Here is a 27,284-nt window from a genome sequence, read left to right as displayed (position 1 = left end):
ATTTCCTTCTACATTTCACTATACGGAGTAATACATTTTAGGTTTGTGAGATTGAAAATTTAAAACACAATTTTCTAACAATACTTGAGAATTTGATAAAAGAAAAGGAACAGAAAAAAGAAGATATCTTGGACTGTGGAAAAGGAATCAATGCATTTTTACTGCTCAAACTTTGCTGAATACTATGACAATTTGGAATCCAAACCATTTTGATGATACAATCAATTTAAAAACTTAGGAAAAAACTCAACATTCTCATTGTTTTCAAGATTCTAGTTAATGAGCATGTGGATTAATATTGACATTAAATTACTCTTAATTAACAATAATTAATTCATTAAGCAGTTACCTTAATTAGTTTAGGTCCCCGAATCACTAACTAAATTATTATGTCATAACATTAATTAATTTATCAATAATTTTGATGCATTAAATAATAGTTAATTTATTAAGCACTATTTACAAACATTAAATTATATCTTGCTGGGAAAATTAAAATAAATTATCATTTAACATTTAATTTATAAATATTAATAAATAAAATAAATTTTAAATTTTAAAACAGTCCACTTATCAAATAATCCACTTATTTTTATCGAGTCTTTATCTAACCAACCAAATAAACACTACTAAATTGTCATCTCTATTCATCTCAAATTTTGTCTACAACCAAATAATACTATTCAATTATTTTTATTCTTATCTCAAGGTTTATCTTACTTTGATTTTGCTTTATCTTATCTTCTCTATAATACAGAACCTTAGAGCATCAGCAATGGCGGACGTCCACGTGGAATTCCCACCGGCGTGCGGGAATTCCGTGGCGGACGTCCGTCATTGCGCGTCCCAGGTACGGATACGAGATTCCGAGAAGGAATTCGCAGTTCCGCGGCGTTCCGCGGGGAATTCCGTGCGAACGTCCGCCATTGCATTGACGCCCGCGGAATTCCGTTTTTTTTTCATTAAATGTTTTTTGGTTCCTATATATACATCCCGTTGAACTTAATTTCATTTGCACCACTTGTATTAACAAGTTTCTCTTTTTCTCTAAAAATACCTTTCTTTCGAATCAACAATGGAGCACCACGATAGCGATTCCCCCGCCTCGAGTGAGTCAACGACGCCCCATTTTCCCATCGGCGGGAGTACGCTGATGTCCGCTGCGATGCCTCAAATGCCGGGGATGATGCCCCAGTCTCAAATGCCACCGGGAATGATGCTCGGGTACTACAACATGTACCCGCAGTGGTATGGGATGATGCCCTAGATGCCCGGGGCGAGTACGGGGATGATGCCCCAGATGCCGGGGACTATGCCCCAGATGCATGGGTCGTCTGTCGCTGCGGGGGGAGTAGGCAGGGGGTCCCCCAATCGCCGGTGGACAACGTCTATCGGCCCTTTATGGATTTACTGTCGACGGAAAACCCGACAAGCTCTCCTCTCGAGTCTCAGTTTGCTGGCGTCGACACGTTCTCATTCGAGGAGTTTGGGCTTTCTCCGGTCCGGGATACTCCCGCCAGCGCACCATCGGCGACGAGGAGGGCAGAGAGGACCGGGCGAATGAGGGGCAGGGGACGGGGCGTCCCGGTGTACGGAGGCGAGGTGGGGGAGGGATGTCACGACCGCATTTTCTAAGGATAGAAAACACGGTTGATCGCGACTAGGATAGGATTAAAGAAGCGGAGAAGAAATGGGAAAACAACACAACTCGACCATAGCTCGAAACAAACGGGAATAGCTCGAATAAAATCAGAGTATCATTTCAACAATCAACAACTCCAAATGAAAATATCTCAACAATACACGAACTCAAAAGAAACAATATTTAGCGGAAGCACTTCGAGAGTAGAATAATGCTATGTATGAAGACACAACATATTCTAGACATTTGATAGACATTCTTCAATTTTATGCTCAACACCCACCGCGCTCGTCACCGCTCAACCTGCACTTAAGGAAAACACATGCAGGGCTGAGTACTTGATGTACTCAGTGAACAAATGCCAAAACAATTTTATAAAAATAGTTATATCATGCCACCATTGAGTGACCTCAGGGTTTTAACTTGAAAAGGCCCGAGACACTAAAAATATCTCAAACACAAACTTTCAACTCATCCTCAAATCCTTTTTCCTCATCATTTCAAAACACAACCATTTCTCCTTGATTTATTTAAGAAACTGTCATATCTGTTCTTTAGGGTGCCGTATAAGGGGGCCACTTTCCACGAGCACGAAAAACGGCCAACCCGTTCGATGACTCACGGTCCTCATCGTGTACACTAGTCCGAGTAGGGACGCACCCTTGCTAGGACTCGAATTCGATTAAACTCATAGTAGGGACTCACTCCCCACTAAGCAATCATCAACATCACCATCAATCTCATCAACATCAACAACATAATGTGAAACGAGAATGTGACCGCAAACTCAATCACTCGACCGGCCGACCCAAAAGACGGCTCACGATCCCCATTGGTGTACACTAGCCTGAGTAGGGACTCACTCTTTAGTCAGACCCGAATTCGATTTCAATATGTCTAGTAGGGACAACTCCCTTGCTAAACAAACAGATAGACATTTCTCAAAATAAAAATATGGCATGATATTCCCTTTGCAAACTTTATTTTCCTCAAAAACGTATTTGAAACACAAATCACTTTTCTATCTAGGTCGAACACCAATGCACATCATATCAACAATGCCAAGCAATTTATAATATCACTTAATAAATCAACACATAGCACCACATAACATGCGCAACAACACTTTCACTTTGATCACATATCTCGTCTCATCATTGGAATAAATATAATAAATCAATCACACATAACATGATGCTCGAACCGATATATTAAATTGAAAGCTCTTGAAAACACTTTAGTTCGAAAGCCCACCTCGTTCTCTTACAATTCTTAACTTGAATTCTCCTCTTCGGTCTCACTTCGCTCGCAGAGATAACCTGTTCGATCCGAATTCTATGTGACTTTAGAACATTGCTCTCATCCTTCTCATATTAATTCCAGCCAAAAAGTTAGAATTCTCGAATCAAGCAATTTAAAAATAAAAATAGCCAACTTCTTAATTAAATAACAAATGGTCCAACCTTTATATTATTCCTTGGTCCAAAACTTAAAATGGGGCAGCCCAATTCAAAATGAGAGGAGACCTTTCTCCCTTCTCTCTTCTCCAAAGCAAATTTCTCTCTCTCATTCTCGTCCACCGCCAACATCTCCTCTTCTCCATCTACAACAATCGGCCAACTTCATTCTCTCCATCTCATTGATGGATCACCAGCGGCGGAGTTGTGCCTACCCGGAGACGTCGTCGCCTGACTCTCTCCCCTCACGCCGTCGGCAGTTGCCCACGCAGCTGTTGTCCGCCGTCGCGCCGTCGTCTCCTTCTCATCGCCTTTCTGTTGCTGTCGTTAGATGTATACAATTGTTGCCTTCACCTCAATGCAGCGCCATCGTCGTTTCAGCCACTACTGTTGTCACCGCTACACTCGCCCTTGGTCCAGCCGCACCACTGCCTCGCTCTCTCTCGTGGCTGCTTGTTCCCATCTCTCTCTCGGACTTGTCGACGCCGCAAAGGTCGGTAGGCTCCTCGTTTTTCTCAGTTCGGCAGCTCCGAAAAACAGCACCGTTGCTGTCACTGTATGCTGACAGCTTCGCCGCTGATCGGTCTCCATCACTTGCAGCCCGCGTTCCTTACTATTTTCCCTTGGTCAGAACGCAGCGCTGCTGCTGTCACGGCGCAGTCGATGTCGTCGCTGCCGGGTCAGCTGCTGCTGCTCCACTCGAAACCATGTCGCCGCCCTCGCTGCTGGAGTTTGCGCAACTTTCTTCTCAAGACGGCACCACCCCTTCTCTCCTTTCTAACTCTCGGTATTCTTTAGGGTTTTGAAAGAAAGTGGGTAAAAACTGTTTTTTTGATTGTGTGAACGTGGATTGTTGCTATATTTTTGGAAGAGTGGATCTTGATTGTTGGTGGAAAGACTATCTGCTGTGGTTTCATATATATCTGTCACTTGAAATACTACTATTAAATCTCCCTTCGGTAACTGATTTGTAGAAATAATAAAATTGACTTGGGCTCAAAAACTAAGTGGGCTTACTCAAGGAAAAAAATAATTTGACTAGTAAAAGAATAATTGTAATAGGTCCAAATGTAAAATTCTTCTCTCGACTAACGAAACAAAAGGAAAAAAATTTTAGGTACACAAACGATGTCACTACAAGAACAAATAAAAAAGGTAGAAAAAGTCGGGGTGTTACAAGGGATCCAGCGGGAACAAGAGGACCGTCTGGAGCATGGACGAGTGCGTCGCGCTGGCGAAGGCGTGGATCAGTGTAGTGGAGGATCCATACGTCGGGGCGAACCAGCACATCGACCAGATGTGGTGGCGCATTAGCCAAAGCTACCTCCAGTTCAAACCGCAAGGGGGGAAGGCGCACAACGCGGAGCAATGCCGGAAATAGTGGGAACGGTTGAAGAGGCAGCTCAGCCGATTTGTCGGCATTTACACAAACAACCTCCGCTCGGCAACCAGCGGCATGTCTGCCGAGGATGTGAAGCTGCTGGCTTATCAGCAGTTCCCCGATGCTGACAAGGGCTTCGGGGAATTCAAGTATTGGCTGGTGTTTCTTGTGGTGCAGTCTTCACCCAAGTTCACTGTGGGTGTTGAATCTGGCTGGCCGAAGAGGACGAAGATCAGCTCCTCCGGATAGTACAGTAGCAGTGCTGGTTCCGCGGAACTCCCCCCACCGAGGCAGAGTTCCCCACACCCACATCGTCGGCCAGCCGCCTTCGCTCGGTTGGGCAAAAGTCCGCGGCGCGGATGTCGAGGGAAAGCACCAGCGGATCCGCCGAGGCTCAATCGGCAGCACCCCCCCAAAACGATCCCGAGAACCCCTCATTCGCCCGCATCGCCGCACATGAAACCTTGTTACGTGCGATGGTTGAATGGCGCCAAGCGACCGACCCCAGCTTAAGCCCCTCCTCGAAAGTATGTGCCGCGATTTGGGGTTCGACGGGATGTCGGACGATGATGGCGAGGGCGGCGGCGGGGCCGAAGGCGAGAGGACTGGCGACGAGGAGTGAGAAGCCGGTTTTATTTTTATAATAATGTACTTTTTTTTAGTAATTATGTATTTTTTTAATAAAGTATGGTTTTTTTAATAAATAAAGTGGTTGCATTTTCTCCGTATTCGCGTCGAAATTTTAATTCCGTAAATTGTTTAATTCCGAAAATTGTCTAATTTGTGAATTTGTGAACTTTTTTTAATGTGGGAATTCCGCAGAGAATTCCGCTACTGTGCAGTGGGAATTCCGTATGACGTGGCAGGGCAGTGGGAAGCAGTGGCGGATCCAGGAATTTATATTCGGGGGTGCGAGTCATATGATAAATCATTATATAACATACCAAAAATAAAAACTAATACTAAAAGCAATATATTTTGAAATATACAAATTTTAGAGTCATACATTTCAAAATACAAAAATAAACTACATTATATCTAATTTATTTTTCGACGAGTCTTCATTTCTTCAAAACGATTCACTATATCATCATCGGACACTTGTAGAAACACATCTTTCTCAATGAAAGTGACCAAACAATCGTTCAAAGGTTGATCACCCATTCTATTTCTCAACTTATTCTTCACAAACGTCATTCCAGAAAACACTCTCTCTACACTTGCAGTGGCAACCGGAAGAATCAAAATCAACTTGATAAGCAAAACCACACGCGAATAAACCACATCTCTTTTTGTTTCAACAAGCTTCACCAAAAGAGAACTAATATCTCGCAAATTCTGAAAGTCTTCATCACTTCTCATATCTCCAATGAATATACCAAGTTGGCACTCAAGGTCCATCAAATCAATGTTTGAAAAAGGAAGGATAAAAAGTGGCAAGTTTGAGTACCTTTTCCTTGTCAAAAGAAGAGAAGCCATCTTTAGGATTGAAGCAAGCCATACATCTGAGCAACTCCATATTAACTTCATCGAATCGATTATCAAGTTCTTAAAGTAATAAGTCAATCACTTTGATAAACACATCAACACGAAAATGATGAAGATATGAAACTTGTTGAACAAAATGTTTTGATCTTCCATGAGGGCTATAGTGAGCTTTCATATCTGGAACAACAATGCCATGTTTATTGCAAATTGAGATTACTTTGTTCAAGTGAATCTCCCATCCATCCTCCCTCATTTTCTGTAGTTGATCTTTGGTTAAAGTGACAAGCCTCATAGCATTAATGATGTCTTGATCTCTTCTTTGCAAAGCAAGACACAAATTTTTAAAATTATAACTAGACATAAAAAACAACTTATCATAAAAGTCAGAAGATCAAAATTTTAAAATTGAAACACAATAATTTAGAATCCAAAACAACAATTAAGCTATTTAAAATTAAATACTTGTGCATTTAATACTCTATAATCCCTAAAATAATACATAATTAAGAATTTCTCATCCACAAATAATTGGAAGCATGACTGTTTTCAATTCACCCCAATTCCAAGACAATAAGAGAGAGTCATAAAGTGAAAAACATTATTCTATTTTGCACAAGCTGCCAAAATCCCTAAATTATTTAATGAACTAAACTTTTACACCTAAATTCCTAATCACTCACCTTTTCAACAAAGAACAAAGTGTATGATGAAAATTGAGGCGGCAAGTCACGGAAGAAGGCAAGAAACCGGAGTTGGAGAGCGGTAGTCGGCGGCGGAAGAAGGCATGAAGCAGAAGCAGTCGGCTGTTTTCAATTGGGGATGACAATAGGTTTGTTATTTTTATTGTGTTATGTAAAAAATGCTTTGAATTAAAATTGAGTTTTACCACTTTTTGATTTATTAAATGTATTTTATTTCTTTTCCAGTATTTATTGGAGGAATAGCCAAATATGGATTAGGGGGACATAAGTTTTTGGCCGCGTAGTTTTTGGAGTAGCCAAATAGGGGGACATTATACATATATTATTAATATAAACTCAAAATTTGTATTTAAATATATAATACTACTAAATTTTTTTTTGGGGTACACTCGTACCCCCTTTGTCCCTACTCCCTCCGCCACTGGTGGGAAGTCCGTATGACGTGGCAGGAGGTGTTTTTGGGAATTCCGCGGGGAATTCTGCCGGGAATTCCGCTCCACTGCTGATGCTCTTATATAATGCTTCAATTAAGTTTTTTGTTTTGTTTGTAAATGTCGAAACGGGTACCTGCGGGTACCTGTACCCGGAGAACCGGGTACCCGTACCCATTTGTAGCCAAAATCTTTGTCCCGTTACCCGACCCGCACAGTGACGGGTACCCGCCTTGTCGGGTACGGATATCCCGTACCCGACAGGTGGGTACCCGTACCCGACCCGTTTAAAATATATTCATCACGTTGAGCTCGAGAAGCAGATGATGGATAAGTTCTACGGCGCCGGATTCTGGCGGAGTCCGTCGCAGAAGAGCGATACCTTCGGGCTTACAACCGTCACGATCTAGTAAAATCATAGTATCTCAAATTTAATTATACTAATTCAAAATGTGTAGTGCCTATCAACATTTGATTTGATTCTGGTTGTTAAAATATTGATTTTTTTTAAAGATGTGTTGGTTTTGTATAGGAAGTCTATATCTGGTGTTTTATTATGCTGGATTAATGTCTTTTTTTGTTGATATTTAATTTTTGACGTGTTTTGCAATCATTTAAACGGGTATATAAGCGGGTATCGGGTATAGGGTATCGGGTATACCCGATACCCGCTAAAACCTGAAACTCAATACCCGTACCCGAACCCGAACCCGTTCCCGCTTATGTCAGGTAGTGGGTACCCGAAACCCGACGGGTAACGGGTCGGGTGTGCGGGTACCCAATACCCGCTACCCGTTTCGACACCCCTATGTGAATCCATCACTGCAGATATAGAAGTCAATTGAAATGAGCCAACCACGATTTTAAATGTTCATAATATGTCTGCATAATGTTGTTTAAAATTCACAAAAATTACCAAAAATAAATAAATATTGTACCTATATAGAAAGAGAGAAATAGTGTTGTCATTCTACCCTTTTGTGCACTCTTCGAATCTACATTGAACACTACCAAATCTCGTCACCGAAAACCCCTCTCCGCTCTATAAATTCCTAAATTCTCAATCTCGCTCGATTGGAATTCATCTTCTGATAATCAATTTCATTGCATTTCTCAATCAGGAAGACAGAGATGCGCTAATTGTGTACGGATACGTCGTTTACATAGCTTCTCTACTGATACGGACTTCATTTGCGTATCGGTCGCGCTAATTTATGCTTTGGGCGATTGCTCTGGGTGCTTGGAGGGGATTTGGCCCTGGAAGAAGAGGAGTGTTTGCAGGAGGAATCGAGATTAGGAGATAGAATGCCTGGGATAGCGCAGAAGATTAATGTCTGCGGCGATTCTAATGCCACTGTTTATCACAATTCATTGGTAGGGAATGGTCAATCATTTAACGGTTCGTCGGTCTCCGCCAATGGCTTCTGGTCTAGCAATTGCGATGATCTGAGCTACAATCAGCTGCAGAAGGTATGTTACCAGCTAATGTACATGTCAGTTTTGATAAATAAAAAAAAATTAAGGTGTAGAGTGTGTTTGGCATTTTTTTGTTTATGGAATGAGGTGAGTTTGGTTTATATGTTTGTTTAGAAGGTTACAGGGTTGAATTGGAAGACTAGAATTTGAAAATTGAGTGACTTTGGGAATGCCGTGTGGATGTGAATTCCGTTTTTTTCTTACATTTTCTCTACGTTTGAATTTATTTTTTGGGGAAAGAAGTTGTTGAGCTTAATCTTACTTGATACCACTGTGGTGTACTGATTTTGGTGGGTAACTTCAAACTTTAAAAAAAGTTTGATACTTGGTAGTGTTTTTCTTATGCATTTGTTGCATTTTGACTAATGCAAATGACCTAGTATGTTGCTTGATCATGCGCTCTTTCAAGTAATGTCTTTTAGATAAAATTTATCATGCTCAAGTTCCACGAGTATAGCCTTCTATATTTCATTTAGGGCAGACATTTCCTTATTTCATTCGTGTGTCATCTTATTCTTGAGCCGTTAGATGAGATTTTATGTCGCAGTCATCTGAGTATCTTTTTCTCCTTTTCTATGTTTCATACAGTTTTGGTCTGAGCTGTCAACACAAGCTCGGCAGAAACTTATGAGGATTGACAAACAGACACTATTTGAGCATGCTCGTAAAAACATGTACTGCCCTAGATGCAATGGGTTGCTGCTTGAAGTTTCTTTACAGATTGTTATGTATGGAAAGTCTCTACAGCAAGATGCAACGAATGGCCATTACAATGGGCGAACCACAAACAATCAGAACTGTGGCAACTTGTGTATTGACAATGAGTGCCAAGATAACATGATAGATCCGTCTATACATCCATGGGGTGGATTAACCACTGCCAGGGAAGGTACTTTGACGCTGTTGGACTGTTACCTTCACTCAAAGTCTTTGAAGGGTCTCCAAAATGTAAGTGTCAACTCTACGTAGTTTTGTCTTCTTTTGTGCAAACCTTAGGTTAACTCCCTTTAATATGAATCAGGTATTTGATAGTGCACGTGCAAGGGAAAGAGAACGCAAGTTGCTGTATCCTGATGCATGCGGAGGAAGTGGCCGGGGATGGATGAGTCAAGGAATGACAGGATTTGGTAGAGGGCATGGAACAAGAGAAACTTGTGCTCTTCACACTGCTAGGTTATCGGTGGAGACATTGGTCGACTTTTGGTCAGCCCTTGGAGGGGAGACTCAGAAATCTCTCTTAAGGATGAAAGAAAATGACTTTCTTGAAAGACTCATGTATAGGTGTGCCATCCTCTTTTTCCTTGTTAGTGACTTAGTTCACCACTCACTGGCTCTTTAATGACTATAGCAGTTTCAAGAAATGTAAAGACACCAATCTGCGTTCATGTTGTAAATATATAGGAGTATATTTTTTCTGTTAAACATTGACTTATTCTAGGTTTCAGTTTTCCATTTAATACTTTGTCTCCATTGGACAAGGATGTGGCATGCAGCTTCTGGAGTAGAAATGTTAGTGCACAGACATCATAATGGTTATTTATAAATATATATATTGATCTTCATGATTTGGCTAAAGTTAGCACAGTATGAAGTTCTTTAGAGCTGGGCGAACTCATTCTATTTGGTAGTCCAGAACATTTAAAGTATAAATTTTTATGGATTAACTTAGGGTGTCATATAATCAGCCTAATTAAAGATATGGTACAGATTCTTATATAAGATGTAGTCTTATTTTGTCCAACTTAATGTCCAACCAAAAATTTAGTAGGAGATGTCATGCTTGACAGCAAATATCTTAGCTCCAACCTTTTTTTATCATCAAACTTATAGCACTGGAAGTAAGTTTAGGTTTCCACTTAGCAAGGTTTTATACTATTATCACACTACTGAAGTAAGTTTCGTAAACCTTCATTGCTACTTGAGATGCTTCAGCCTGTATAAATTGGTGTTAAGCAGTGGCATTTCCATCAAAAGTTGTCTCATGATTAAAATTTGCTGTGTCATCTTCAGAATTACTGGGAATGGTGAGTTTGTTGTAATTTTATCATCTGTGACTAGTTTCTTCTCGTTTTAGTGTTAACTTTGATTAGCTTGGAGTGACACATTAATTTGCTTAGGACTTGAATTATAATCAAATGAATGGGATAGGTATATAATTTAGCATTAAGACATAAAATCTACCTTATACTCGAAAAGTTTGTGCAACTTATGAGTTAAATCCTTTGGAAAAGGTCAATGAAGTTCTTATTCAATGTTGGTTCTAGGGTAATCCAATTTGAGTTCAATGCAAAGAAACTTATAATTTCCTTGTTTGCAGGTTTGACAGCAAAAGGTTTTGTAGAGACTGTCGACGAAATGTGATGCGTGAATTCAAGGAGCTGAAAGAGCTGAAGCACATGAGAAAGGATCCTCGCAGTACCAGCTGGTTTTGCGGAGCTGATTCCATCTTCCAATACGAGGTGCACAATCTGGATTATCTAGTCATTCTTATGGAAATTTGATATTCTGGTCCTACAATATGATAGAGATAAGGCGGTGGAGGATGAATGAATTTGTGCATAAACGAACGAAACAGCCTGCTGGAGAAGAAACGGAAGAACAGAAAGAGTGAACAAAAGGAACAATCTAAAATATAAATCTGAATAAAAGAATCCTCTTACGAGGCCCTATGGTACTACTGTCCTAAACTATTTTCTAAGACATATAGCTCTTCCACTGACAAGCTATTTCTATAACTATAGCAGACTCATAATTTGAATAAGGCTCCTAACTAAATAAGGACTCCTAAATCAACTCTAACTCTATAATATCTATCTCTAATTCATTAGTCATTACTGATATGCAAGACTTTATCAACGACTGATAAATAATAACTAGATGTCCTCTCACACTTACTCTATTGTTGAAACAGCCTTGTCCTCAAGGCTGGATTCAAAATTATCCATGGGGGGGCCATACTCAATCTTGCCGACATGAGGCGGTGAGCAGAACCACTGAATACCCAAAAAATGAAGGAACGAAAAAGGAAGTGGGTGCAGGCTGCTGTATGGGGGAGGGGGGAGGAGAAGATTATTGTGGCGGTGGCGGGCAGGCTGGAAGCAGGGGTGCCGTCGTTAGCAATGGAGTAGCAACAGACACAACAACTGATATCGTTACATGAGTATCAAGAGTTTACCTGCTTTCTTGTCTTTATCTTTATTAATTGTTATTTATTAGTGGTGAATTAGTGGAGTCCCCCAAAAAAAGCATTATCTTAGGAGTCTTGTGTTTATCTTTAGAGTCATGCTTATCTTAGGATTTCCTTTCCTTTTGAGTCTTGTGTTTATCTTAGGATTTCCTTCTGCTTTTAGGATTGAGTCATGACTCATGGCTATAAATACCCTTGATGTTGAAGAGGGAAGCCTCATCTAGGATTTTGGTTGAGTATTGGCATTGGCCAAGGACCTTGCAAGAGGGTCATTCTTTGTTATTCCTTTCAGTTAATGCAATATAGTTCTTTCTGTTATCATTGAAATATCTGTGTGCATTACTCTGCCAAGGGCAGCATCTTCGGCATTCCAGCAAGAAGATGGGGTGCGCGATCTTCAACCCTAAAAATTGGTGCGGTGAGCGTCCTTCTCCAATTGTGAATACGAGATGGACCGAGTCCGAGAGCGTGCTTGAGGTTCTGGAGCATGCAGCTGATTCAACAAAGCGCTCTTTTGCAGAAATTTGAGCTACCCTTTCTGCGTTCTCAGCCAAATTTGAACGAGACACAACTGATATCAACCGCCATCCTGCCGATATGAGTTCTTTATTAGTACGTTGGTGGTAAACTCGATGTCCTGGCCCTCTGGAGACTCCACCGGTGCCTTTACCGGTCCCTGACACCGATGTGGTTGCTTCTCAACCCACCTTGTCCCATCCATCTTTTGATGGTATAACATCCTTGGCTTGGCTATAATCTCCACCACCAATAGTTGCAAACGCACCACCTCCGTCATCAGTACCAGTACCACCTACTGTTTTGTCTCCACTATCCGTTGTGCTAGCACGTGTGCCGTCATCACAACCCCTTCTCCTGCTCCGGGCGCAGCAGCAGAATCTGCCGACCCTAGAACTCGTTCAACAATCCGCGCCAGCCCCTACTGTGGTTATTGTTGTTATTTCTCGCCTGAAAGCAGCCTTTATCCCAACCCGAATGTCCGCCAGCGCCACCCATCGGCCTGCTCAGTACTTCCTGGCCATAAAATTTAGTACAAAGAGTACGGAGTTCCAGAAACTATTTTAGCAACTCATCACTCTGATTGCAATTTGTCTTCATCTTTGCTTGGTCTTCAGTTTTGCCTGATGTCACCCTACCTAAAGCAGGAGTATGAGCCCCCTTGGTCACTCTCGACTCCATCCTTGAGGGAAAGTCTGTTTCGACAGACGTAGTATTGATAGCGATACATGAGTATCGAGAGTTTCCCTGCTTTCTTGTCTTTATCTCTATTAATTGTTATATATACGTAGTGAATATTTGGAGAATTGGAGTCCTGGAGATAGGATTATCTTAAGAGTCTTGTTTTCTTTAGAGTCATGTTAATCTTAGGATTTCCTTTCCTTTCCTTTTGAGTCTTGTGTTTATATTCAGAGTCATGTTTATCTTAGGATTTCCTTATGCTTTTAGGATTGAGTCATGGCTATAAATACCCTTGATGTTGAAGAGAGAAGCCTCGCTTGGATTTTAGTTGAGTATTGGCATTGACCAAGGTCCATGCAAGAGGGTCGTTCCTTTAAGTTTATGTAATAAAGTTCTTTCCGTTATTCATTCAAATATCTGTGTGCATTAATCTACCCAAGGGCTGCATCTTCGGCATTCCATTGAGCAGTTGGGGTGCGCATGGGCGGAGCAACCTTTGGAGGGGTGGTGCAAATGCCCCTCACTCCCACTCCTATATTTTTAACTAATTTCTAATATAACTCAAATTATTTACTAAATTCCCCCTTATTAAATTCTCAAAATTACACTATAATATATAAATTTGCCCCTGCTGAAATTATCTTCTGGCTACGCCCCTGGGGGTGTGTGATCTTCCACCCTAACAGCTACGGCAAACTCTGTCACAACTGGTAGATCGATAGTTAGGCAGGCACTGCCATGAAAACATGAGATAGGTGTGGTGAATAGCGGAACTGTAACAGTAACAGGAGGTGGTAGAATCGTCAACTATATTGTTGGCAACGGAGGGCAGGTCTGTGGGCCTGTGGCCAAGAATCCCTTTGGGCCAGGGATGGAAACGTGACCATATGGAAGCAGGGCGTAGGTTGGGTGCCGATCTCTGGTTATGTGGGTGCAACACCCTTTGAAGTTGCAAGGGTTTGCATTGATTTCCTCTAATTTGGTGTCGAACTTGGCTTTCAAGTCCTCCAACGCCTTCTTTAATCCATCGATATGGGCCTCCGTGCTTCGTGTGGTAACCATCGTTCGCCGCACCAATTGATAGAGAAAACGATAACTAACACAGCATAAACTCAAAAAAAAATCAAGGATAAATCCTCCACCCCCATGGCTAAACTACCTTCCTAACTCTCAACTCCACACGTAGCTTCCATTGAGGAGCTAGTTATAATAACTAGTAACAGACTCCTACTTTGAATAAGGCTCCTAACTATATAAAAACTCATAAATTAACCCCTACTCTAAGAGATAAAATCTATCTCTAAACAAATACCGATATAAACAAGACTCTATGAACAAACTAATAAATACTCCTTCCGTCCGCAATCAATTGGCTCAGTATGACTCTGCTCGAGTTTTAAGAAATGTAATGGAAAGTGGATGGAAAAAAGTTAACGGAATGTGGACTCTATTTACCAAAAGTTGTAAAAAATAAGTGAGAAAATTATTTGCATATGGATGAAAATGACAAATTGAGCCAATTAATGGCGGACGGGGGGAGTAATAACTAAAGATAATGTTCCAGAATGCAGGGGACTTCCTCTAAAGCAATACTGCTGGAATAATGATTAATGATGCATCTTGTACTTCAATTTCTCAGGTTTCTCATGATACAGTCAAAGTTGATTGGCATCAAACATTTTTAGATGCTTGTGGAACGTATCAACACTTTGAATGGGCTATTGGAACTGGAGAAGGAAAATCTGATATCTTGGATTTTAAAAATGTTGGAATGAGTGTAAGGGATCAAGTGAATGGTCTAGATCTAAGTGGTCTGAGTGCTTGTTACATAACTCTGAGGGCTTGGAAAATGGATGGGCGATGCAATGAACTGCATGTGAAAGCTCATGCATTGCGAGGGCAACAATGTGTTCATTGCAAGCTAGCTGTTGGTGATGGATATGTAACACTTATAATAGAGGAAAATATCCGAAGATTCCTTGAGCATGCAGAGGAGGCCGAGGAAGAAGAGGTAAGCTTGTTGAAAAGAAGAATTTGCTTGATGTTTTCTTATCCATAATTAGTCCATTTCTGTTATGTCTATTTAATCCCTGATATTATGATTAATACTAATGTTATTTTCAGGATGATGAATCCATAGATACGGATGGAAATGAGTTTGATGGCGAGTGCTCTCGTCCCCAGAAACATGCAAAGAGTCCTGAACTTGCCCAAGAATTTCTCTTAGATGCTGCAACTGTCATTTTCAAGGAGCAGGCATGTTAATTATGTTTATTTCTCATTACTTCAACTTTATGTTTTGAAATTTAAATGCAGTCAGAATTATTTCTGGTTTCCAACATGAATGATCATTTGAATCTTAAGTTACTACCTTAACTTGCCCAATTTCCAAGTTGTATTGTTTTAGAGTGAAGTACCATCTTGGAGTAATTTATGTTTATGAGCTTGTTTAATGTTTGATGTTTTCTTTGGTGAATGGACTTGTTATTAGCACTATGAAGTTTCTTAACTTGACAGATGTTCCTGCAGGTTGAGAAGGCTTTTAGGGAGGGAACTGCCCGTCAAAATGCACGCAGTATTTTTGTATGTCATGCTCTGAAATTGCTGGAAGAGCGCGTGCATGTGGCGTGCAAAGAAATCGTCACTTTAGAGAAACAGGTACTTACACGTGTAATGTGTAGTCAGGGGCAGCAGCTATCTATCTAGTTTAATATTTTTCGTGAATTTGAACCTACTCTCACTTTTCCCATTCAAATCTGTATTTACAGATGAAACTTCTTGAAGAAGAAGAAAAGGAGAAGCGTGAAGATGAAGAGCGCAAGGAGCGTAAGAGAACAAAAGAAAGGGGGAAAAAGCTGCGCAGAAAGGAAAGGTTAAGAGAGAGAGAAAACAAATGTGCTGAATCCAATAAAAATGCTGTGGTTCTTGATACTCGAGATGAGGCAGAACCTTGCGCTGATGAGGGCGCTAATAGTGGGAACACCAGAGATTGTGAGATGGAAACAGGGGCAGCTACCCCCCAACCCAGTCCTTTGTCTCCTGATATTCAAGATGACCAATTATTGATGGGTTATAGTTCTCCAAATATGGGAAATCACAATGAAGATATTTTGGAAGAGGAATCAGGCAACACCAGAGATTTAAACAACTCTTTTCCTTATAATCACTATAGCTATTCTCGCAGGACACCTAGGTTACATAAAGATATCGAGCAGGATTTCACCTCAAAGTGGTCCGATAGGAGAAAGGGTGCAGCAATATCAGAGAGTGAAGTCACTACTGGCAAGTATGAATCAAGATTTCATGCTAATCGCTTTGAATCTACAAGGACCAATCATTGCTTCAATAAGCCGTTAAGAACGAATGCTGCAAAGTTCAACCCAAGAAATGGTCCAAAGTTGAGTGAAAAACATCAGTGTACCAATAACAGAGAAGGTGGCAGATGCGATTACCAAGATTGTAGTTGTAACCATCCTAACGACTATCGAGCAAGGCCTGAGTCACATATGTTAAGATCAACTGGAGAGCCTAAATATGTGAATAACTTGGAATCATCTTTTGATATTTCAAAATCATATTATCCAGAGGAATGCACTGCAGAAGCTGAGTGCACACGTGAGATTAATGGGCAAGTTAAAGCTAATGCCAACTGTAACTGTGGTAACTTACATTTTAGAAATAAAGTCTGGGAACCTTTGGATTCACTGAAAAAACATGCTCAAAGCAACTCAGGAACTGATGTTGACTTGAAGCCCAACAAAGTTGAAACTACTGAGTCTGATCGAGATCCTGAATTATCTGGTACTGCTCCTGGTGAATTGACAAATTTTTCGATTGAAAGTAATAGCGCGGACAATGAACTGGGGGACATGGCAAAGTCTGGAAATGGTACTTGCAAAGACAGGGATAATGGATTTCATTCAATGGAAAAGTTTGCGAATTACATTAAGGTGGAAGAAGCGGAAGATGGCGAGTTAAGTTTCATGACTAAAACTCCACTCAGGACAGTAGGGTCATTTCTCAGCAGATCTTCCAACTCTGACAGCTGCTCTTCATGCCTAAGTGAAGGTGACTCCTCAAACCACCAAAATCTGGAATCAACATCCACATCAGATTCAGAAGAGTCTAGCCAAACCTCTGAGGGAAGAGATATGTTGCATTGTCTTGAAAGTAGGTTTCGCGAGTGTCACAAAGTTGTGGATAATTTAATCACAGCAAGAGCACAAGATGCTAACAGCCAGGAACTAGCTTCATCCAGCAGTTTGCCTGCAGAAACAGCCACGTATTGTGAGAGCGGGAAAGCAAATGCCGGTGTGGATGTTCTGTCTCAAAGCATGCTTCCCACTATGATGCAGAATCAGAGCATACAGTATCCCACCTATCAGGCCCCAACAATGACTTATTACCATCAAGCTCCGGTTTCATGGCCAGCCGGACCTACTAATGGATTTACGTCCTTTCACTACCCCAACCATTACTTATATGCCAATGGGTTCGGATATGAATTGAACACAAATGCACAGTTGATGCAGTATGGGGGCTTACAGCATCTCCCTCCGCCGCTGATCACCCATGTTCATATGCCTCTCTTCCCCAGTGCAGCTAATGTAGTCAGCTCAAAGAATCACAGTATAGATTCAACAGTTGCAGAGGATGACAAGTGTGAGAAGGGGAATGATGATTTCTCTCTCTTCCATTTTGGTGGCCCTGTAGGATTCAAACCTGAGGAAGCTGTCACCTTGAAAGGAGGACGAGGGGGCGATTTGTCAGAAAAGAGCCCTCATTCCTGCAATACAAGAGAGTCCATAGAAGAATACAATTTGTTTGCTGACAGTAATAGCATAAAGTTTCCTATTTTCTAATTTATTTTGGATTTGTGACACAAGGAATCCTGAGTGGGTGATGGAGGTTTGAGTGCTGTGTAAACAATAATCCTCCCCTGCAAATTTTTAGGATTTTTTTTATAACATTGATTGTTTTCATTTGCTTGTTGCCATGTCATTTTTCTGAGGAAGTAGTACTAGGAGTATGTTTTACCAGTTCCCAACACTTTGAGGTTTTTTGGATGAAGATATGTTTCTGCCATTGGCATGATGTGTTAGTCTAAAATGAAATGCCTTCTTTCTTGTCTAAACATGGTGATAAAACAATCTATTGTGCAAGAACAGTGTTTATTTAATTTAATATGTGCAATTTATACTTTGTCGCCCTAAATAATAATCTTCATGAATTAAATTCTGTAAAAATAGTTCAAATCTTGCTTATACAAGCAATAAACAAGATACACCAATAGATATTGGTGTGATCAATTGCTAACTCACCCCTTAATTGCTAACTACATCTAATTTAACATCATGGGATTTGAAAGATCTAATGGTCTATAAATTGCCACATGTAAATTAGTTTTTTATTTTTTTAATGTTAAAAACTATAAATTTAGGGTTTCAGATCAAAATGTCAACACAATAAATTGAATATATAAACACCAATGTTTTGAATATGTCAATACAGTTTCATATTGAGATTTACATGTATTAAGTTGACGTATTTTGGTAGTTATATTGACATTATCTGCTTGACAAAAAATACGAAAATTCATTAAAAAAAATTCAGATTTTGTTCTCGAAACATATGCAATTGAGATTTCGTTGGAATCCTTATTAAATTATCTTTAATTTGATAGATGTTGTGTGAAAAAATAATTTAAATTGAGATAGTTATAATCATTTAAAGTTTAGATATATTTTTCAAAAGTTAGTTACAACTAATTTGTTGTAAATTGACCTTAATACGTTTTTATTGATCTTATTGACATTCCAAGGCTGATGATCTAGGCCCTTGATTTGAATATCTAATGACTATTATTTAATTGTAGTTAGCAATTAAATATTGAGTTAGCAATATAACACTCCCCCACCAATACATATTGAAATTCAGCAATAACTACCAACACGTGCATTTAAGTAGTGAATAAGTATGTACTCGAACTCGGCATATTAAAAACAAATCATTTTCGTTGCTCAAACCGAACCTAACCAAAAAATAGAAATTTTGTGAAAATAAAGAGCATGCCGAATTATTTGAAAAACTGATTCAAAATCCGAACTATATAAACCTAACTGAACCGAAAAAAATGAAATCTCATAAATATATCCAAAAAATTCAAAAATTCAAAAATTAATTTTCAATAATTAACACAAAAAATATATCATATCAACCAATTCACATATACAAACAATTAATGTCTTTATAAATCTAAATGTTATTACATTTGTTAATATAAATCAACACAAATAAAGTTTATTTTTAGGTGTAATACATCCTCTGTCTTAGCTAAGATAAAACACTGTTCTTTTTAGTTTGTCCCAAATAAGTTGACACATTTATATTTTTAGAAACTTTCTTTCTCCAATTAATACATTCAACTATTTTTTCCTTTCCAATTAAAATATTCAACTTTTTTTCTCTCTCCGTTTAATACTTACACTTCACCTCCGACCGTTAGGCCGGGGGTCCGAGTCACTTCGGGGGTATATGGGGAACCATCGTTGATCCTCCTTTAAAAAAAATTAGGATTTTAATTATGTAATTTTTATTTTTATTTTTATTTTATTTTTGTTATTTGTAATAGTAGTTCAGGTATTTTTAATGCATTTTAATACTGTGGAAATGTTTTTTATTTAAATTGAATAATAGAAATGTGGGACCCTTAAGCATGCTCTTGCGAAAGAGCATGGATGTGGGTATTGTGCTCTTGCGTAAGAGCATGGAGTAAAAAATAAATAAAAGTGGGTCCGGGCCCACATACATGCTCTTTGGCAAGAGCATGGATGCAGGGATACTCTAAAATCTAATGCCGACTTAGAAATGTATCATCTTAGCCGGGACGGAGGAAGTATAATATTAAAAAGAAATTCGTTTTTTTGGATTTTCGGATTTTTTTTCCCGATCCGTACCAAAATTAGCCAAAAGTTTAAATCGAACCGAACCGAAAAACTGAAAAAGAAAATCGAACTGAATTTTATATTTTGGTTTGGTTCAAATCGAATATTTGGTTTTCGGTTTGTTTTGCTCACTCCCAGCTCTTTTCATTACAGAGGCAAAGTGCATGGCGATGACAGGAGTTGTCAAGGAAGTCATATGGTTGAAAGGATTTCTAGAGGATTTTGGAGATCATCAAGACATTGTCGACATAAATTGTGATGGCTGAGGATGAGAGGGAGAAGTCGCCGATTGGGGTGATGAAAACACTTGACCAAGCTCTAGTGTGGCTCACGAGCCCCAACATCGAGGTTTACCTCACGACTACAATGCGATTCTTCGTGCATTTGTTACTACCCGAGGGAAGAAGTCCAGGATTGCCTCCAACGCGATATGATTGAAGAAATTTGGGCATGTAACCATTGAAGTGTATATGTACTTTTTTAAGTTTATTTCTCGTTGTATTTTTTCGGTATTTTGATAACGTAACAAAAATTACAAGAAATAAAAAAATAGTGGTGACGTGAAAAATGAGATAGTTGCATTAGGGCGCTATTGCATATGTTTAGGTTGGAGGATTGTTAGGGTTTGTATACTAGAAATCACCTTTCGAGTGATTGAATACTGTAAAACTCTAATAATTATTTTCCAATGAATGCAACAGATTATTTTTGTCATAATGTTGTTATGTTTTACATTTAATGGATGTTTATTGCATATTTAAATGTATAAGCGAACATAACATAAGTCTAAGTCTTTGTTCTAGTAGACCGGTTGTGGGCTGCGCTCAATTTAAGGTACGCGGTCAGTTCTGAACAAAAAAAAATAAGAATTTCACAATCCAGATAGACCTAGACTACCTATCGTGAAAGGTTGCAATGTCAGTCCGATTATTTCTAAGCCTTATTGAAATATGATGACGTTGGTGTGGTATAGCACTGAATGGATCTAACAACAAGACGAGTCTTTATGCTATCTACTGAAAGACGAGGTCTTGATAATTAATTTCTTAATCAATGTACGTTAGCATTGAGCATACGATATTGAGTATCTTCTACTTTGACTTACCAAATGTGCGGGTTTTTCGTCACCCAACGATCCAGGTATATTGGGTAGTGGTGATCATTATCTAGCGGTGCTAGGATTGCTATTATGTTGAATCGTGCACGAGGAGAGTCTCGTTTGATAACATCCACAAGAGGAGCTCGAAACAAGGTTTTATTATTCGGAACCTAGCTAGTTGGAGTTTAATTACTCTATGAATAATAAATAAGAGTTTCTTGCTAAGTCCCATCTTAGAGAAAAAAATATGTTAATTAATTAAGTCCATAGCAGACATAAATTAGTTAATGGATGTTTCTATCTTAAGCGCGGGAAATGAATTAAACAAATAAAAGGAAACCCGGAATACTTGTAATTTCGGATTTGGAAAGGCAGTGCAATATTACTTTTGTAGTGGCTGCTTGTAATATTCCAATATAAGCTTATATTAAATTGTGGGTTCAATTTAATTAGTAAAAAGCTAATTGGGTGAGACCATGTCCAAATTCTTCCTTAGATCCCTGACTGGGTCCAATATGTGACTTAATATAAAGAGGGAACATCATTTTTTGTGCACGAACTTTGCCAAAGTATCATTTTAGGTCCGTGAACTTTGAAAATATCATTTTAGGTCCGTGAACTTTGAGTTAGTATCATTTGAGGTACTTTTTACTATTTCCAAGTTTTTTTGGACGAAAATACCCTCAATACCTTAAAATGTATATATTTTTAATAAATTTATCATATACTCATATTTTTTTATAAATATCTTTACAATATATTTTTGATAAATTTTCTAAATATTATCACTTACTTTTGTGACATGCAAGTAAAATTGCTTCTTTAATTTTTTATATTAACTTTTTAAAAAAATTGAATAAAGAACTTTCTTTAATAATAAAAAATTGAATAAAGATCTTTTTATAAATATCTTTACAATATATTTTTGACAAATTTTCTAAATATAATTTGACCTTCAATATTATCATTTAATTTTGTGACATGCAAGAAAAGATCTTTATTCAATTTTTTATTATTAAAGAAAAGTTCTTTATTCAATTTAAAAAAATTAATATAAAAAATTGAAGAAGCAATTTTACTGGCATGTCACAAAATTAAGTGATAATATTTAAGGTCAAATTATATTTAGAAAAATTGTCAAAAATATATTGTAAAAATATTTATAAAAAATTATGAGTATATGATAAATTTATTAAAAATATATACACTTTAAGGTATTGAGGGTATTTTCGTCCAAAAAAACTTGGAAATAGTAAAAAGTACCTCAAATGATACTAACTCAAAGTTCACGGACCTAAAATGATATTTTCAAAGTCCCAGGTGACTATTATCCTTCAAAGTCTTCCCCCTAGCTTCCAGCAGTTCAAGCTCAACTTCGAGATGAACAAAAGGAACTACACCTTGGCTGAGCTGTTGACTGAACTTCAATCGGCAGAGGACCTTATGGTCCAGGCTAAGGCGGCCATGATGACTTCGGCGCCTCGTTCCTCTGGCTTCAAGCCTAGCGCAGGAAAAAGGCAGGCACCGAACTCAGGACCGGCCAAGATAGCTAAGGGAAAGAAAAAGAAGAGGGCAAACAAGAAGCCCACGGGGAAGTGTTTCAAGTGCGGAGAGAAGGGGCATTGGAAGCCAGATTGTCCTAAAAAGGGCAAGGCTACATGTATGCACCAAGCTTTAGTAGTCGAGTCATGTTTGGCTTCGAAGTCTACTTGCACTTGGGTTATTCACACTAGAGCCACTGATCATATTTGTTTTGATCCTGACTTAATGCAGGTGACAAGACGGCTACGTGATCGTGAGATCGAGGTCCAGCTAGGCGACGCTACAAAAGTGGCGACCGTAGCAGTGGGAGATATTTATTTGCGTTTTAGTAGTGATAGATTTTTTATTTTGAAGAATGTTTTGTTGATACCTTCTTGTAGAAGAAATTTAATTTCAGTTTCTAAATTAGTTTTTGATGGATATTCGATTTCTTTTAATGACAATTGCGTTATTAAGAAAGATGGTTCTTATATCTGTCGTGGTATCATGGAAAACAATCTGTACACAATCACATCTACACAGTTTAATAATCGCAAATCAGACCTCAATACAACATCGTAAATTTCAAAGAAACGAAAGGAACCTTCAAGTTCAATGAACGAAACATACTTATGGCACTTTAGACTTGGTCATGCCAATGAAAGGAGGATCCATTCTCTTGTTCAACAAGATCTTATTAAAGATCTAGAGGAGGAACCTTTTCATAAGTGTGAGTAATGCTTAGAAGGTAAGATGATCAAGAGGCATTTTCAGGCTAAGGGCAATAGGGCCAAGGAAGTACTTGAGCTCGTTCATTCCGATGTATGTGGTCCAATGTCTAATGAGGCAAGAGGTGGTTTTCGATACTTCATCACATTTATTAATGACTTCTCAAAAATTGGATACGTCTATTTGATGCGCCGCAAGTCAGAGTTTTTTGATAAGTTCAAGGACTTTAAGACTCTTGTGGAGAAGTATCATGGTAAGAGTATCAAAAGCCTACGATCTGATCGTGGAGGCGAGTACCTCAGTGCTGAGTTTTTGGACTACTTGTCGGAGTCGAGAATTGAATCCCAACTGACTGCGCCGGGCACGCCCCAGCAGAACGGCGTGCCTGAAAGAAGGAACATGACCTTATTGAACATGGTCCGATCGATGATGAGTTATGCACGGCTACCTACTTCGTTTTGGGGACATGCATTGCTTTCTGCAAGCCATATTTTAGACAATTTACCTTCAAAATCCGTACCTACTACTCCTTATGAGTTGTGGACTGGGCGCAAGCCCAATCTAACACATCTCAAGATTTGGGGTTGCCCTGCTCATGTATTGGAAAAAGATCCAACTAAGCTAGGATCAAGGACGGAGGTATGTTTGTTTATAGGGTACCCCAGAGGAACGAAAGCTTATGAATTCTTTAGTCTTCGAAATAAGAAAGTTATTGTGAGCACTCACGCCACATTCTTAGAGGAAGACTATGTAATGAATCATAAACCCAGCAGTGAAATGGCTCTTGATGAGCTAACTTCTGTCACAAATTCCATTAACCAAGAACGAGTACCAAGTGTACAAACAATTCCAAAAACTTCAACTTCTATTCCAAGAATTGTAGTGCTGCGCCGCAGTGGGAGGGTCTCACATGAGCCCGAAAGATACATTGGTTTGGGGGAATCTATGGATCACTCCTCAGACAGCAATGTATTAGATCCCTGGAACTTTGCGGAAGCGCAAGCAGATGTCGATCATTGCGAATAGGTGAAAGCAATGGATTCAGAACTACAATCTATGATAAACAAAGACGTCTACGATTTGTCCGTCCTACCCGAAGGTTGTACTGTCATTGGGAGCAAGTGGATATATAAACGTAAACGTGGAGCCGATGGACGAGTTAAAGTCTTCAAGGCAAGACTAGTGGCTAAGGGGTATACCCAAAAGGAAGGTGTCGATTACGACGAGACTTTCTCCCCAGTGGTCATGCTCAAATCGATCCGGATACTATTGTCTATAGCAGCTTATATGGATTGGAATGTATGGCAGATGGACGTTAAGACTGTGTTTCTAAACGGCGGTCTTGAGGAGACCATCTACATGGAACAACCCGAAGGTTATGCCATAAAGGGCAAGGAACACATGGTTTGGAAGCTTAAGAAGGCCATTTATGGCCTTAAGCAAGCATCAAGATCAAGGAACCAATGTTTCGATCAAACTGTTCGCAAGTTTGGAATCGAAAAATGCCCAAGTGAAAGTTGTGTGTACAAGAAGGTTGAAAAGGGGAATATAGTGTTCTTAGTTTTATATGTAGATGACATTCTTCTAATTGGAAACAATAAAAAGATGTTGTCATCAGTACGAACATGGTTGTCAAACCAGTTCGAGATGAAGGATATGGGAGACGCGGGACACATCCTCAGGATCAAGGTTCTTAGGAATCGAGAAAAGAAGATGTTGTGTTTATCTCAAGAACCTTACATCGAAACAGTACTTAGTCGCTTTAGCATGCAGGACGCCAAGAAAGGTTTCTTACCTTTTAGACATGGCATCCATCTATCTCAAGAGATGTGCCCCAAAACGCCGTCTGAGATACAAGCAATGAGAAGGATTCCATATGCTTCAGCGGTTGGAAGTCTCATGTATGCTATGCTTTGTACGAGGCCTGATATTTGCTTTGCTGTTGGCATGGTGGCAAGATATCAGTCGAATCCGGGCTAAGGACACTGGACTTCCGTAAAGAACATACTCAAGTACCTTAAACGGACTAAGGACTATGCTCTAGTTTACAATGCAGTCCAGCTTTGTCCTTTGGGATATACTGACTCAGACTTTCAAGCTGATCAGGACTCGAGAAAATCTACTTCAGGATATGTGTTCACCTTAGGAGGTGAAGCCGTAATTTGGAAGAGTGTGAAGCAGAAATGCATCACGGACTCGACCATGGAAGCCGAGTATGTGGCCGCTTCGGAGGCTGCAAAGGAGGCAGTATGGTTCAAGAACTTCCTTATGGATTTAGGCGTGGTTACGAATCTGCCCAAGAGCATCACGGTTTATTATGACAATTCTGGTGCTGTGGCAAATTCGAAGGAACCGAGAGCTTACAAAGCGAGCAAACACATAGAGCAGAAGTATCATATCATAAGGGATATAGTGCAGAGAGGAGACATACAAGTGGTCAAGATTGCATCAGAGAACAACCTGGCAGATCCTTTTACAAAGGCATTGGCGGTAAAACCGTTCGAGGGCCACGTTGAAGGGATGGGAGTTCGACTCATTCAAGACCTCAACTCGCATTCAGTATAAGTGGGAGAAATTTGACGTGTGCACACTGTTTTGTATACTCGAAAGCTGTTTTGAGTATAAGTGGGAGATTGTTAGGGTTTGTATACTAGAAATCACCTTTCGAGTGATTGAATACTGTAAAACTCTAATAATTATTTTCCAATGAATGCAACAGATTATTTTTGTCATAATGTTGTTATGTTTTACATTTAATGGATGTTTATTGCATATTTAAATGTATAAGTCTAAATCTTTGTTCTAGTAGACCGGTTGTGGGTTGCGCTCAATTTAAGGTACGCGGTCAGTTCTGAACAAAAAAAAAAATAAGAATTTCACAACCCAGATAGACCTAGACTACCTATCGTGAAAGGTTGCAATGTCAGTCCGATTATTTCTAAGCCTTATTGAAATATGATGACGTTGGTGTGGTATAGCACTGAATGGATCTAACAACAAGACGAGTCTTTATGCTATCTACTGAAAGACGAGGTCTTGATAATTAATTTCTTAATCAATGTACGTTAGCATTGAGCATACGATATTGAGTATCTACTACTTTGACTTACCAAATGTGCGAGTTTTTCGTCACCCAACGATCCAGGTATATTGGGTAGTGGTGATCATTATCTAGCGGTGCTAGGATTGCTATTATGTTGAATCGTGCGCGAAGAGAGTCTCGTTTGATAACATCCACAAGAGGAGCTCGAAACAAGGTTTTATTATTCAGAACCTAACTAGTTGGAGTTTAATTACTCTATGAATAATAAATAAGAGTTTCTTGCTAAGTCCACTCTTGGAGAATAAAATATGTTCATTAATTAAGTCCATAGTAGACATTAATTAATTAATGGATGTTTCTATCTTAAACGCGATAAATGAATTAAACAAATAAAAGGAAACCCGGAATACTTGTAATTTCGGATTTGGAAAGGCAGTGCAATATTACTTCTGTAGTGGCTGCTTGTAATATTCCAATATAAGCTTATATTAAATTGTGGGTTTAATTTAATTAGTAAAAAGCTAATTGGGTGAGACCATGTCCAAATTCTTCCTTAGATCCCTGATTGGGCCCAATATGTGACTTAATATAAATAGGAGAATAAAGGAGAAAGAAAACATAATTATTATTGCTAGAATTTTCGTCCCCCTCTAGAAAGAGAGAGCATTCGAAAATTGCTCCCTCCGTGAGCTGAGTTCTGTCTTCATTATTCGAGTCCTAGTATTCTGGTGAGATTTGCCCACACAAATATCAGTATACAGTCCGGGACACCAGTCAGAAGATCAGAGGTCGAGCACTGAAGATCTTCACGTGGAGACGGAGCAAGCCATCATCGATTCTTGATTGAATCAACGAGGTAAATTGGCTAATTCTGTAGTGAGTATGTTTTAGGGATTTTATATGCTAAAGCATGTTTTAATTCAAGTTATGAGCATGATACATGTGATAATTACGCGAATAGAATTTGTCTAAATAATCTGTTAAATAG

The 27,284-nt window shown here is 39.2% G+C and overlaps 1 protein-coding gene across 1 annotated transcript; it reads left to right on the top strand.

Annotated features, from left to right (window-relative positions):
• Window positions 1-8,067: 8,067 nt before the first annotated feature.
• LOC121748413 lies at window positions 8,068-17,942 on the top strand. Its single transcript, XM_042142759.1, has 8 exons — window positions 8,068-8,570; window positions 9,165-9,524; window positions 9,598-9,857; window positions 10,894-11,035; window positions 14,600-14,971; window positions 15,085-15,216; window positions 15,490-15,618; window positions 15,729-17,942. The coding sequence occupies exons 1-8, from the start codon at window positions 8,406-8,408 to the stop codon at window positions 17,820-17,822; spliced, it is 3,654 nt and encodes a 1,217-aa protein (XP_041998693.1). The 5' UTR covers window positions 8,068-8,405; the 3' UTR covers window positions 17,823-17,942.
• The last annotated feature ends 9,342 nt before the right edge of the window (window positions 17,943-27,284 follow it).

Source organism: Salvia splendens, chromosome 9 (genome assembly GCF_004379255.2).
Source record: "Salvia splendens isolate huo1 chromosome 9, SspV2, whole genome shotgun sequence".
In the NCBI taxonomy this organism is placed as follows: domain Eukaryota; kingdom Viridiplantae; phylum Streptophyta; class Magnoliopsida; order Lamiales; family Lamiaceae; genus Salvia; species Salvia splendens.
Note: the sequence above shows the minus strand (reverse complement) of the source record. Positions and strands in the feature narration are given on the sequence as shown.

Bases quoted from the DNA above. Each gene is read 5' to 3' on its own strand.
- LOC121748413 (XM_042142759.1), top strand. From the start codon at position 8,406: ATGCCTGGGATAGCGCAGAAGATTAATGTCTGCGGCGATTCTAATGCC. The intron at 14,972-15,084 runs GTAAGCTTGTTG...TGTTATTTTCAG, and splicing joins AGGAGGCCGAGGAAGAAGAG to GATGATGAATCCATAGATAC. The intron at 15,217-15,489 runs GCATGTTAATTA...ATGTTCCTGCAG, and splicing joins CTGTCATTTTCAAGGAGCAG to GTTGAGAAGGCTTTTAGGGA.